The 13,500-nt window shown below is 37.7% G+C and overlaps 2 protein-coding genes across 3 annotated transcripts; both read left to right on the top strand.

Annotated features, from left to right (window-relative positions):
- Nucleotides 1–2,272: 2,272 nt before the first annotated feature.
- Nucleotides 2,273–6,849, top strand: paox1 (polyamine oxidase (exo-N4-amino) 1). The gene is given in 5 exon segments (XM_053680356.1): nucleotides 2,273–2,968; nucleotides 3,086–3,279; nucleotides 3,500–5,241; nucleotides 5,398–5,555; nucleotides 6,252–6,849. Coding segments are annotated over 3 exon segments (627 nt in total). The 5' UTR covers nucleotides 2,273–2,591; the 3' UTR covers nucleotides 3,556–5,241; nucleotides 5,398–5,555; nucleotides 6,252–6,849.
- A 357-nt stretch (nucleotides 6,850–7,206) lies between these two features.
- On the top strand, nucleotides 7,207–13,442 carry mrpl55 (mitochondrial ribosomal protein L55). Of its 2 annotated transcripts, XM_053680357.1 has the most exons (4): nucleotides 7,207–7,386; nucleotides 9,852–10,053; nucleotides 12,031–12,211; nucleotides 12,645–13,442. In XM_053680357.1, the coding sequence occupies exons 1-3, from the start codon at nucleotides 7,343–7,345 to the stop codon at nucleotides 12,181–12,183; spliced, it is 399 nt and encodes a 132-aa protein (XP_053536332.1). In that variant the 5' UTR covers nucleotides 7,207–7,342; the 3' UTR covers nucleotides 12,184–12,211; nucleotides 12,645–13,442. The 2 variants fall into 2 exon arrangements, with proteins under 2 accessions (XP_053536332.1, XP_017322530.1); XM_017467041.3 differs by lacking the exon at nucleotides 12,645–13,442 and having other exon boundaries at nucleotides 12,031–12,306.
- The last annotated feature ends 58 nt before the right edge of the window (nucleotides 13,443–13,500 follow it).

Raw genomic sequence — 13,500 nt, 5'->3', positions numbered from 1 at the left:
CTTTTTCACAGCACTGTAGTTAACATGCTCTGGTCATCACTGAAAGTCCTTCCTTTTTGTGAGAAATTGAGACCGAGTAGTGTGGCGTCTCTGGATTCCATCTGATTCCATGCACTCACACACAGCTTCATGGGAGCACAATGAGTGTATGAGTGAGCATACAAGCACACAAGCTAGCTTTTCTCTACAGCATGTCTTAATTGGAGCTGCAAATATTGATGCATTGACTGTAGCAGATGACATGAGTGGCAAGGCTGTCTCCACTCTGTGTGTCTGTGTGTGTGTGTGTGTGTGTGTGTGTGTGTGTGTGTGTGTGTGTGTGTGGGTGTGTGTGTGTGTGGATGAGAGGAAGCCTCACAATGGATCCAGTGAGATGCAACACAAATGTCGTATTGTTGCTGGTACATTTTTATGTACTGGAGTAGGAGAGAAGAGCACCCACTTACTGTCCAGGACCTGCTGTAATTTCTGCTTTTCATTTCAGCCACTTGGAACTTGTGTGAGTGCTGGGGATCACTAATAATAAATTGAATAAGTAGAATGCACACAGAATTGTCTGTTGCTTAATAGTGTGTGTGTGTGTGTGTGTGTGTGTGTGTGTGTGTGTGTGTGTGTGTGTGTGTGTGTGTGTGTGTGTGTGTGTGTGGTTACCCATGGACAGTCCTGCCCTGACAAGCTCCTAGTGGAATTCTACAGTACATTACAAATCATTTGGAGATATCCAATTCACTTTTGCTATGTGATATTTCACAGTACATGTATATGACTCATTTGGGATTACTTTTCAGTATGACAAATTGAAATTCTGAAATGTTCTGAAATCTCAGTAAATTTAAATTTCAGCGTATGTCACGCACATGAGACTGCCTTTATAAGTAGTATTGAGAGCAAAAAGTGAAAAAACAAAAAACAAAACAAAAAACAATGTGAACTCTAGTCCCATCCCATTGTCTCTCTGTTCTGTGTCCACCATCTGTGGGTTACAAGCTGAGTCTCTTTTCCCCTACAGCCATCATTTATCACATGCACTCACCTGCCTGATGGCCAAGTCTCTCTGAACCCCTGTTGCTAAAACCCGCTGAAACTGAGACACTATACCACCGAACAATGATAAATTATCCCGATGACAAATTGAAGCCACAGTAAGGTCAGCGATTCAGTCGAATCTGGCTTCAGAGAAGGTCGGCTTGAGCCATGACAAAAGTGAAATAGGCATCAAAGGCATCTTCTCTATTGCCCAGGATATGTACACTGAAATGACATTTGTGTCTTCTGAAATTGATTGACAAGAGGTTTATATTTGAAAGAAAAAAGAAATTCAACCAAGTAATATTAGCAATAGTTTTAATTTTAGTATGTGTTATTGTTCTTGCATTTGAAACATACAGGCATCTGCTACTAGAAGCAACAAATGTGGTTCTGTGTATGTTGTTTCAGATCAAGCATAGAAGAAGACTCCTTCCAGACTTTGAAGCTTTTCAGATTTTGTTTTCAGACAAAGTTTACATATACTGTGCAAACGTATATGCTTCACTTGTGTTATAAGAATAGCTGACAAAAAGAAAGAAAATATAAACTGCAGCTAAAATTATACACAATCACAATTAATCATCTGAAAAAGTTTGGGCTCTTTCAGGTAGATTGTTTTGGTACTGAAAAGGTTTTTTAACATTCATAATACACACCATTGACTTACATCTGTGATCATAAAGGGGTTTTGCGCCCTCTAGTGAATAAACACTATTCACAAGAGTAAACATTTTTCAGCCAAAAAGCTTCATTTCCAACTTGCCTTATCTTAACACAAAGGTTATGATCACAAAATATGATTGGATAAAATATCATTGGGTTGTGAGGCAAGTCATATTTAAATGTCCCTGCTGACCCCCCAATATGAACCCTCTTAGAATAGTTCTAATAGTTATACGTTGAATTATATTGTTTTAATGAAAACTGTAATGGTGCCTGTGGGTCTCTCCAGGTAATTTGCTGTCTTATATTGCTGTTATTTTATGTTATGTCTAGTGGATACCGTTAAGGACCAATAATGGTAATGGTAATGTCTTTAATGGTTAGCTGATGTTTTGTAATGGTATTTGTACTGTGTGGTATTTTCTATTGGGTTTTTTGCGGGGTTTTTTTTTTTTCCGTAGAAGAGGTATTATTTGATTATATTGTTTGAGAACATTGATACTCAATCAAAGAAAATATCCTCTGGCAAACAGGCTTCACCTCATCCATCTGGATCATGTTTTAGCAATGGGTATAGGTGTAACATTGAACAGAAAATCACATGGAGTTTGCACCATGTTAGAAACAGCAGTGTTGGTCCTTATAATGGCGTTGTGGTGACAGCTGTGTTAAAGCTGCGTGTGTCTGCTGGTGGGTTGATAGTTTTCCCCTTCCTTTTCCCTGCCTGTCTTTCTCTCTTGAGCTCCGGCTTCTATGAAATACCTGTGCACGAAGCTGTCACCTGCCGCAGTACTAAAGTCCACTGAAAGGAGAAATAAGTGGGCGGTGTCACCGTAATCATTTGTTGCGTCAACCAATCACATCACATAATTCGCCTGCCTGTCAAATCAAACGGAGTCATGTTTACCTCAGCTTATTCACGTTCACGCGCCACATCTGGCTTCCTCAGCCAAGTACCTAAAGAAGGCAAAAGCATATTTTACAGATGCACCGGATGCAAAGTTGATGAAGATTTCAGCGAACATGTATACGAGGCTGGAGAAAGAATAATGAGGTATTATGGTAATATTGGGAAACGCATAGGAGAACACTTTGCAGAGAAAGCACAGGAGCTCATTGAGATGTATAAAGCTGATGAGAAGATGGTAGTGCAGAGCATTCTTTCTTTAGTTGGGAAACAGTTTCTGCTTCATATTGGTGCCTCAGACCTTCATAATGTTTCTTTGGCTTCATGGCAATATTATATCAACATGGGGGAAGATCTCAATGTGGAAGGGTATGTTATATGTCCACTGATCAGATCACAAAAGTTCTTACTCAGTCGAAAACCTAATAACAGCTACATTTTGTACCCCTTATTGTTACTTATTACTACTTATTGTCTCTATCCCAGGCTTATGTTCCAAATGGTGGAAAAATTAGTGGAGGATTTCCCTAAGGAGTGTTTGCTCCTGAATAAAGCAGTGAGCAAGATTAAGTGGGATGGTGCTTTCTGTGGTAAAGAAGGCCAGGTGTAACCTGTATGTGTGGTGTGCGAAGATCGAGATGAGATTTTGGCAGATCATGTAATTGTCACCATCTCTCTTGGTGAGTAGTTTATCCAAAGTTATGCCTCTGCAGTCTCTGTTTCCTTTGATCAAAATGATTTGGTAGCTTTAGTTTAAGCCAGTATTTTAGTGTTTTTCCATTTCTTAAAGCCAATTTAATATTCTGAGCTTGCACATATGTATGGACTTTTTCTTTTAGTTTTGTATATTATATTACACTGGATGTAATCCATCTTGCTTCTTTTTCCCTGTCTCTTAAGAAGACAAAAAGGCAGCTCATCATATTACAGAGAAACCTCCTGAACCTCCTTTGTAGTGGAAAATTGACTCTTACAAACTGCTGACACTGGAGATCTTTTGGTAAATTTGGAAAATTTATGGAACAAATTAATCCTCCTTAATCTTGAACATATAAAATATTCCATATAATCCTGTGGTTTGTCTCGCATCCAGCACTATTGTCAAAACTGCTGTTATAGAAAATTAATTGAAACCTTTTGAACAATCACATATACACTATATGGCTAAAGGTATGTGGACACCCGACTATCACAACCTGATGTGCTTGCTAAACGTCCCTTTCCAAAACCATGTGCATTAATATGGAGTTGCCGTTATACCAGACTCCACTTTTCTGGGAAGAATTTCCAGTAGATTACGGAGCGTGGCTGTGGGAATTTGTAGTCATTCAGCCACAAAAGCGTTAGTGAGGTCGGACAGTAATATTTGACAAGAATCCCTGGCATGCAGTCAGCATTCCAGTTCAAGGTCAAGGCTCTGTGCAGGCCACTCGAGTTCTTCTACACTAACCTTTACTAAACCATGTATTCATGGAGTTTGCTTTGAGCACAGGAGCATTGTCATGCTAAAACTGGTCCTTATGACTGTTTTAGTTCCAGTTAAGGGAAATTGTAATGTAATTGTAATTCTATACAGCATACAAAGACATTCTATTCTATCTATAATTGTGTGCTTCCAGCTTTGTACCAGCAGTTTCGAGAAGACCCTCATACTGTATGGGTGTGATGGTCAGGTGTCACAAAACTTTTAACAGTATAGTGTACCTTCTGTAATTCTGATATAGTGTAGATATACTATTTCTTATATATATATATAGATATAGTTCAGATATACTTCTATTTAAAAATACTTAAAATGACTTCTGACTCAATAGATATTTTTTGTGAAGTATTAATAAATTCGTTCATTCTCAAATGAAGCATAAGAAACATGCAACTGTGATTTATATTAAGTTAAATTATAATCCAGACAAAATATTTAAATAGTTAGATCACTTTCATGATATACTTATATTTATGTTATATATTTATATGTTTATTATGTTTATGTATGTATGTTAAAGTTCATATTTAATTCCAGAGTAAATTTACATTTAGAAACTATACATTAATTTATTTATTTATCCATTTTCTTCAAGAATCCTAATTTTACCCTAAATGGCATAAGAATTAGAGTCACTGCAGTATAACATTTTTACAAGATTATTTTCAGAAAGCATACATTGTACATGCCTCTTTAAACAGACTAGAGTTTCTTTTCTCCAACAGGCTGCCTGAAAGCTCAAGCAGCCACGTTCTTCAATCCGAGTCTTTCAGCAAAGAAGATGGAGGCGTTTGATAAACTGGGTTTTGGCAATATTGGAAAGATCTTTCTGGAATATGAGAATGCTTTCTGGGAGAATGATGTCAGTCATATTAAATTTATTTGTGACGATGACTCTGTTACATCTGTGCACACCGATCAAGCTCAGTGGTGGAAACACCTCGAACTGTTCACTGTGATGAGACCCAAAGAAAACTATGATAAACAGCTAACAATGCTGGTATTCAAATATACAAATATGTTACAATACTGGTTTTGGTTTCTAGGTTTGGAAATGCTCTAATTGGTTGGTGTCCTTCGGATGTAGCTGACCTGATTGAGACCATGCCAGAGAACGAGTTAACCAGTGCCATCACTGAACATATCAGGATGTTTACTGGTAGACTTACATTATATTACGTCCATCCCAAAATTTAAAAGGGTTTATATGAATATATGAAAATGAATATTTATAAAAGGAATATGCTTATTCTCTCTCTCTCTCTCTCTCTCTCTCTCTCTCTCTCTCTCTCTCTCTCTCTCTCTCTCTCTCTAGGAAATCCACATATTCCTCCACCAAAGACAGTTCTGTGTAGAGAGTGGCGTAATAACTGCTTCACACGTGGTGTTTGTAGTTTTCTCCCTGTTGGTGTAGATGTGCTGGACATGGATGTCCTGGCACAGTCTTTAGTGGGCAATAAGTACCCAAACAAGGTAAAAGCCACTTCTATATTCCCTACATTATCCTGAAAGAGTATTTGAAAAATGGGGGGGGGTGTTGGTCATTACAGTACAAACTGTAAACTTCAATGAATATGTAACATTACTTTTCTATAGTGATATGGGTTGCCATATGTTCCGAATGCCAAAATGAAAATTAACCCCTTCATTACACTGTTATACTGTATGGAGCTGGGGGGTGGCGTGGTGGCTTAGTAGTTGGCACATTTGCCTTGCACCTCTGGGGTTGGGAGTTTGATTTCTGTGATTGCATGTTCTGCCCATGCTTCAAGGGGTTTCCTATGGGTACTCCGGTCCAGACTCCCAGTCCAAAAACATGTACTGTAGGCGGATTGGCATTTCCAAAATTGTCCGTAGTGTGGCTATGGGTGTGTGAATGTGTGTGCGATTGTGCCCTGTGATGGGTTGCCACCTCTGAAGGTTGTCCCCCGCCTTGTTCCCCAAGTGTCCTGGAATAGGCTCCAGGCTCCCCATGACCCTGAGTAGGATAAGTGGTACAGAAAATGGATGAATTGAGTATAAACTGACATTCATCATTAAGCAAAATGAGGACATGTCATTTGTACATTCAAATATGAACAGGGGAAGGGTGTGTAAGGGGGAAGTTGGAAAATGTCCTCCAGTCAATTAAGAAATAATTTAAGTATAATTAAGTTATTTTCCTTATAGGATCTTCAAGTTTTGTTTGCTGGAGAAGCAGCTATAAAGTCTCTGTATGGGACTGTGCAGGGAGCTCTGATCTCTGGACACAGAGAAGCAGAGAGACTGCTGAAATACAACAAAGTAATCATGCCTACTACTGTTTCCTGTGCCACACACACTTAAAAAAATTCAAATACACTACACCTCTGTAACTCACTTCACAAAATGTCTTCTCATGAAAAAGTTTCATGTTTGAAAAACTCCCACTGTGGTTACTAAAATAAAATAAAGGGGGAAATGTCTTTGTTTGACACTTGTGCTTTTGAAAATGATTTCAGTTCTTATAACCAAATACACATGTATGCATATCCTATCCCTAGCATATCTAGTCAAAAAAAAGTGACAGTTGTTATACGTATGAGAACCACTTATGGACTACCAAAGCATAGGAGTAGCTCCTAGTCCTAGAAGTAAGTGAAAGAACTCATCTCCAGTTATCGGAAGCGTTTGGTTGCAGTTATTGCTGCTAAAGATGGCACAAACAGATTTTAAGTTTAATGGGTCAGTTAGTTTTTCACATTGGTAATAGGTGTTAGATAACTTTTTTTTCTCTCTTTTTCTTCAATAAATAAATAAATAAAAACTGTATTCTGTGTATACTCAGGCTGCTTTGTTTTATGTTGTATTTCTTTTGAAGATTTAAAACTATTTAGTATGAGCTATACACAAAAACAGAAGACAACTCAAATACTTTTTCACAGCACTGTCACTAAAACGACAGCAGATATAATGAACGTTTCAAAAGTTACGTTTTTAAATAGTACTCATATTTCTGTAATATATAGTATGTAAAAATCCCTGTGGTTCTTATTACTTAGTGTGCAAGTATGTGTTTTAATACATCGCATTTAATTCCTTATATTGTTCAATAAGCAGACTACAACGTGCATGAAGCTGTAGGAACCATGACATGTCTTGCCACTTGTTTCTGCACGGTAGTAATTCTGCGAACACTTCACGTGTGATTGTGTGTTGACCTTTTCTCCATCCTCTGTATGGATTTGTAACTTTTAACTGTAAATGTAGGAGATAAAAAAGCGCAGGTTAAAGTTGTAAATATGGCTCTGAATAAAATACAGACGTATCATGGGAGTATGTTCAGGTGAGTAGTAAAACACCGGTGAAAACACTGTTAGTCGGGTTAGCTTAGCACAGGCGCGCTAACAAGCCCACAGTGTCAGTGACAGTATAATGCGAGTTAATCAGCTTTGTAGCTAAAGATCGTAGTTAAAAAGGAAGCATTGGTAAAGTCTTAACTCGCTGGCATTTTTATGCCTCCAACATTGCAGAGAGAAATAAAGATTTAGCTTGCTAAATGCTCACACTTATATTAAAATGTACACTTCATATGTTTAACAAATAATTACATTACTAATAATTATTGACATTTTACATTTAAACAGCTGTTCACCTACGTACGTGAAATAGTACAGCATTTTAATCAAATAGTCCTTAGGTGAAGTTTATGCTTTTAATAAACGTTAGACAAGTCTTAAATTGGCATTAGTTATTAGCCCATTAATATCACCCTTATGGAAGGAGTCTCCAGTGTAAGTGCTTTGTTACAGTTAGCGGTAAAACTGTTCCTGTACGTTTTTCACCAAGGGAAAGACTGAAGGCTTTCCAGTTTCTTTCTAAAATGATCATCTGCCTTTTTTTAGTATTATTATTAACTTCAATTGAGAGGAAAAATGAGAAACTTGTGAGGGGAACTATTTCAAGTTCAATTTGTCATTTCAACCATATACAGCTGGTACAGTACACAGTGAAATGAAACAACGTTCCTTCAGGACCATGGTGCTACATAACACACTAACCACATGAGACGACACAGAACTAAATAAGATCTACACATTTTTTTTTTTTTTTTTACATAAAGTGCACGTGCAAATGTGTGCTAACAACACAGGACACAGTGGGAGTGGGATGGTTTTCAGTTCAGAGAGAGTGTGTGGGGGTGTGTGTGTGTCAGTCAGTCCAGTTTCTGAGTATTGAGGAGTCTGAAGGCTTGGGTGAGGAAGCTGTGATACAGTCTGACCGTGTGGGCCCGAATGCTTTGGTAATGCTTTGGTTATAGCTGCTATTGGCGTAATTGTAACAGGAACTAATTTGTTTCATAGACATTTCACAACATTAAATGTTATTTATATGACATAATATAAACTAATAATAAAGGACACTGTCATTGTTTCATTAATAAAAAAGTATACTCACTGGTAAATTGCTGTGGTGTAAGAGAATGTTCTTTTATAGTTAAATAATGACTGTTTTGTTGTATTCCATACTTACTACAACATTAGGAAGTATGACCTCAGGTCTGATTCCTTCAGGACCAAATGTTGCCCCTATGCAGATGTTTCCAGTCATTCAGTATACAAAGAAAGTAACTGCATCCATACAGTTTAGACAGTATACTACAGGGTGTCCCAAAAGTCTCCATACATGGGGGCTATGTTTGCCAGCACCACATAGGTTGTGCCTTCGTTAGTGAAAGTTCGTGGACTTCCACTTCTTGGTTGGTCTGCAACACTTCAAGTCTTTTTGAATTAATAAGTTACAACACAACAGTGTCATGTGCTCGCCATGTTTCCTGTTAAAATCGGAACCTTGCAACAGCTTCCTGATCCAGCCATGATCAGAGTGACCAGAGTGATTTCAATACTTTCTTCTTTTGTCAAAGGCATTCTTAAAGGCTGTCTGAAAATATAACCTTATGTTTAATAATAAAATAAAAGTACACTTTAATATAAACTAAGTATGAAACATTTTGGAAGACATTTTGCTAAAAAAGTGTTAATTTCCCCTATGTATAGAGACTTATGAAAGACCCTGTATTTAAATAAAAACCCAAAAGAATGGCTTTGTATTACTCTAGAATTATATTTTCACTTTAGTACATACTTTCTGTATTAAAGGGATAGTTCACCCAAAAATAAAAAGTCTGTCATCAAATACTCTCCCTCATGTCATTCCAAACCCGTAAGACTTTCCTTCATTTTCGGAACACAAACGAAGACTTTTTAATGAAACCTGGGAGACTTCTGTCCCTCCATTTACAGTCCAGTAACCAAAACTTTCAATCTACAAAAGGTTCATAAAGGCATCGTAAAAGTAATCCATGTGACTCCAGTGGTTTAATCCCAATTTTATGAAGCAATACGTATGCTTTGTGTATGCAAAAAAACCTAAAATGAAGTCTTAAGAACTCTGACACGTGTTCATGAGAGAACCACGTGTTGTGTTTATGCGAGAGCGAACGAAAACATGCAAGTCCTCCTCTATGTCGAAATCTGCAAACATCTTTACAAAGATTGTTCTATGTGAGTTTGTGTACAGCATCCCTCTTCATCTGCTGTAAACAGAGCAGCGCTTCCGGGTCCCGTTGTTTCGCGAGAGCGCACGTTGTGTACACAAACTGAGCTGCATAAACGAAATTCTTTTGGTTTGGATGGCTGAATTTTCATTTTTGCATGAACTATCCCTTTAACAACACCAAGATACCATACACTGTTCATGTTTCCCTTTTCTGTATGTTTATGTTTAATTGTGACATTTCCTCCACTTTAGGTGTCTTCAGGAGGTGATATCTCAGAGATGTTTACTTGCTGTGTCCTCGATTCACACCACAAGCCCTCAGTCAAACTCCAACAGTTGCTCTGTGGTTCGCTGCAGCAGACAGAAATATGAGCGCATGTACCCGGTCTTGCTCGTGCGTCCAGACGGCTCCACCATTAATATCAGATACAAAGAACCCCGGAGAATTATAATGGTTAGTGCAGTGGTTTAAGATAGTAAAATATAGCACCCACTTAGTTTCTGGGTGGGGAAAAATTATGTACCCCTATTTTAAGGCTTAAACACAGAAGAGAATTTAATGTATTTCTGCTCAAACTGTATTAATACATGCCCTGAAAATTACCTCAGTTCTGTTCAGTTAGCAGTTTGTTAACAAGTTCAAAAGTTTGCATCCCCTTATACATGTTCTAGTTAATATATTGAATATGGGCCTAATTAAAGTGTCTGAGTAATCAGTACATTTACTTTAAATCTTAATTAAGGTTTGAAAAATTCAAACAGGCTCAAAAAGTGTTGGTTTAAGAGAATTGAGATCACATGACCTAAAACAGAAAATATTCTTTATATATAATCTTTAATATTATAATAACTGCCAGAGAAATGTACACAAATACAAAACAAACAGCAGATGCCCATGTTTTATATAATGTGTATAAATATTACCGTGATGTAGATTGTTTCACTATTAGAATCTCATTACATTGTTACAGGACAGCTGCTACTAGTTGACGTTGAAAACAATAGTCGATTACACAAAAAAACACGCAAGATTTTATCATTCAAATGAGTCATTTTAATGCTACTTATAAAAACTTTTTTTAAAATACCACTTTATAAAAGTAAAACATTTGAAAAAAAATAATAGATTATTTATAAAAGTGTATCTGGAGCGAAAACTAATTTTTAAAAGTTTTTACCTCACATGCGTTTTCTCCGTGTCAGTTGCGGCGATCTCAGAAATGGCCACTCGAAAGACAAGCATGGTGTGGGGGTATTTTGAACAGAAAAGTCTTATAAGCTATGTCATGTCAAACTGGTATGTAATAATTCCACTGGAGCCATGCGTAACCATGTTCAGCACAGGCACGTCTGTGTTTGATTAGGAGAGACTAGCCGAAGCAATCAAATGCCCATCGCGTCATTCATCTCAACTCGCCGCCGCTGTGATCCTGTCCGCTCTGAAAAAATAACTGAGCTTATCTCAGAGATGACAGAAAGGGACATGCTAGATCTCCCATTTTGTTGAGTGAGAAGGCTTCTGAAGATTGATGCACTTCTTCGAGCCTGAATACACAATACCAGGGTGGAAAATGATCAGAACATGCTCAAGAATATGAAAGAGCCCATGGAGAAGAGAGTATGTAGCAATAACACCGGCTTGTTGGACATTAATTATGGGATTTGACTGTTTGATTTATAGAATAATTATTTTAGATGGATCATATATACACACACGTTTTTGACTCTCTTCTGGGGGTTGCTTACTTTAGACTAGTCGACTAATCGGTTACAAAACTTCTGTTTAAACGTCAGTCAGATTAGTCGTAGCGCACATCCCTAGTCTGTACACGACGTCAGAGTTGTTTTTTTGTGATTGTTGCAGCCAAAAACGCTTGATTCTACTGCGGCTTTTTTCCAAATTTGCGATGCAACTCGCAGAGTATTTTTGTGCTTTTTTGTTGGAAAACTACTCGATTTTGGCAAAATTGCAATTGCATGAAATTGTGTCTTTCGCAGTGATGCTTGTTGGTAAATGAGACCTTTTAGTTGTACTCATGTTCAACGCACGTGTATCAGAGAAGGCTTTGGCTGAATGCACGTTGTGATGACGTCACTTGACGCGTCTTAGCCCAAATCTGTGGTAATTTTGAAAAATTGCAAGCTCCTCCGAATACTCCATTGAATCTGATTTTGCTTGAAGTTCTGTGAACACAAAATCCTGGAGGGACTGATTAACACATATTACATTATTATTAATATCATATCATTTGACCATTTTCTTCCTTGTGATAGGGATATTAAATGTCTCTGGTTTTGTATGAAAAGGCTATAACAAAACTATATTTTCCATAAAATCCCAGTGCCAATAATGTTTTGGTTGCTCTCTCTCTCTCTCTCTCTCTCTCTCTCTCTCTCTCTCTCTCTGTGTGTGTCTCTGTCTCTGTCTCAGATGCCTGTGGACATTTCAAGTCTGTCAGAGGAGGAGAGAAAGGCCAGGATCCGAAAGAGGGATCCTAAGAGGGGAGTGGTTAAACGAAACGATGATGAGTTTGAAGATGACTTTAAACTGGAGGACTACAGCAAGTTCTGGAAAAAAACATGAACAGGCTGGCTTGCTTCATTCAGCATGTGTATGCTGTTTTACAGAACTTATGTACAGAACTTATGCTGTTATGTTTTTGTCTATCATCAAATCATTAAAGCTTCTTAAAACCATAGAAGTGAATCTCAATCTCTCTCTCTCTCTGTCTCTCTCTCACCCTCTCATGTATGCAATTGATAGAATTTGCTGCCTAAAATATTTATATTGTGAAAAATGTGCAGCAAGTATCATGGAATCTTTTTTTTTTTTTTTTTTTTATAGCAAAAAGAGATTAGACTTTATTACCGTAGTAACAAGAGCCAAGTCAGTTTGCAAAGCGACTTCCTTGACACAATCATAGCTCATGTATACATGATATATACCATCTTAATGACCTCATTGAGTAGAGTTTTTCCATGTTTTCTTCTAATTAAATTTGTCCTTTCAACAAAATTATGTTTCTTTGTATCTTATCTTAAAAGGTCTTTCAGAAGTAAAGATGGGCAGAGGTTCACCAACATAAAATTGTGAAGACTTATGAATATCTCATCATCTACAGTACATAATATCATCAAAAGTTTCCAAGAATCAGGAGAAATCTGTGTGGAAGGGACAAGGGTGAAAATCAATATTGCATGCCCGTGATCTTCAGGCCCTCAGGTGGAACTGCATTAAAAACAGGCATGACTCTGTAATGGAAATCACTTCATGGGCTCAGAAACACCTCCAGAACTCATTGTCTGTGAACACAGTTCGCCGTGCCATCCACAAATACTGGTTAAAGCTCTATCATGTAAAGAACAAGCCATATGTGAACATGATCCAGAAACGCTGCCATCTACTCTGGGCCGAAGCTCATTTAAAATGGACTGAGACAAAGTGGAAAACTGCTCTGTGGGCGGATGGATCGAAATTTTAAAATCTTTTTGGAAACCATGGACACCGTGTCCGCTAAACTAAAGAGAGGGACCATCCGGATTTTTTATCAGTGCTCAGTTCAAAAGCCTGCATCTCTGATGGTATGGGGGTGCATCAGTGCCTTTGGATTGGGCAGCTTGCACATCTGGAAAGGCACCATCAATGCTGAAAGATACATGCAGGTTTTAGAGCAACATATGCTTCCATCCAGATTCCATCCCATCTCTACTTCTGAAAGACTCTGCCTCTCTAAGATACTCTTTTTATACCCAATCATGTTATTGACTTGTTGGCAATTAATCTAATTAGTTGCAAAATGTTCCTCCAGCTGTTTCTTTTTATTAAAACTTATTTTCCCAGCCTTTTATTGCCCCTGTCAATAATGTGTTGCTGAGATGTGTTGCGGCCATCAAATTAAAA

This window comes from Ictalurus punctatus, chromosome 5 (assembly GCF_001660625.3).
Source record: "Ictalurus punctatus breed USDA103 chromosome 5, Coco_2.0, whole genome shotgun sequence".
Taxonomy (NCBI): Eukaryota; Metazoa; Chordata; class Actinopteri; order Siluriformes; family Ictaluridae; genus Ictalurus; species Ictalurus punctatus.
This window is presented reverse-complemented; position numbering and strand designations above follow the sequence as displayed.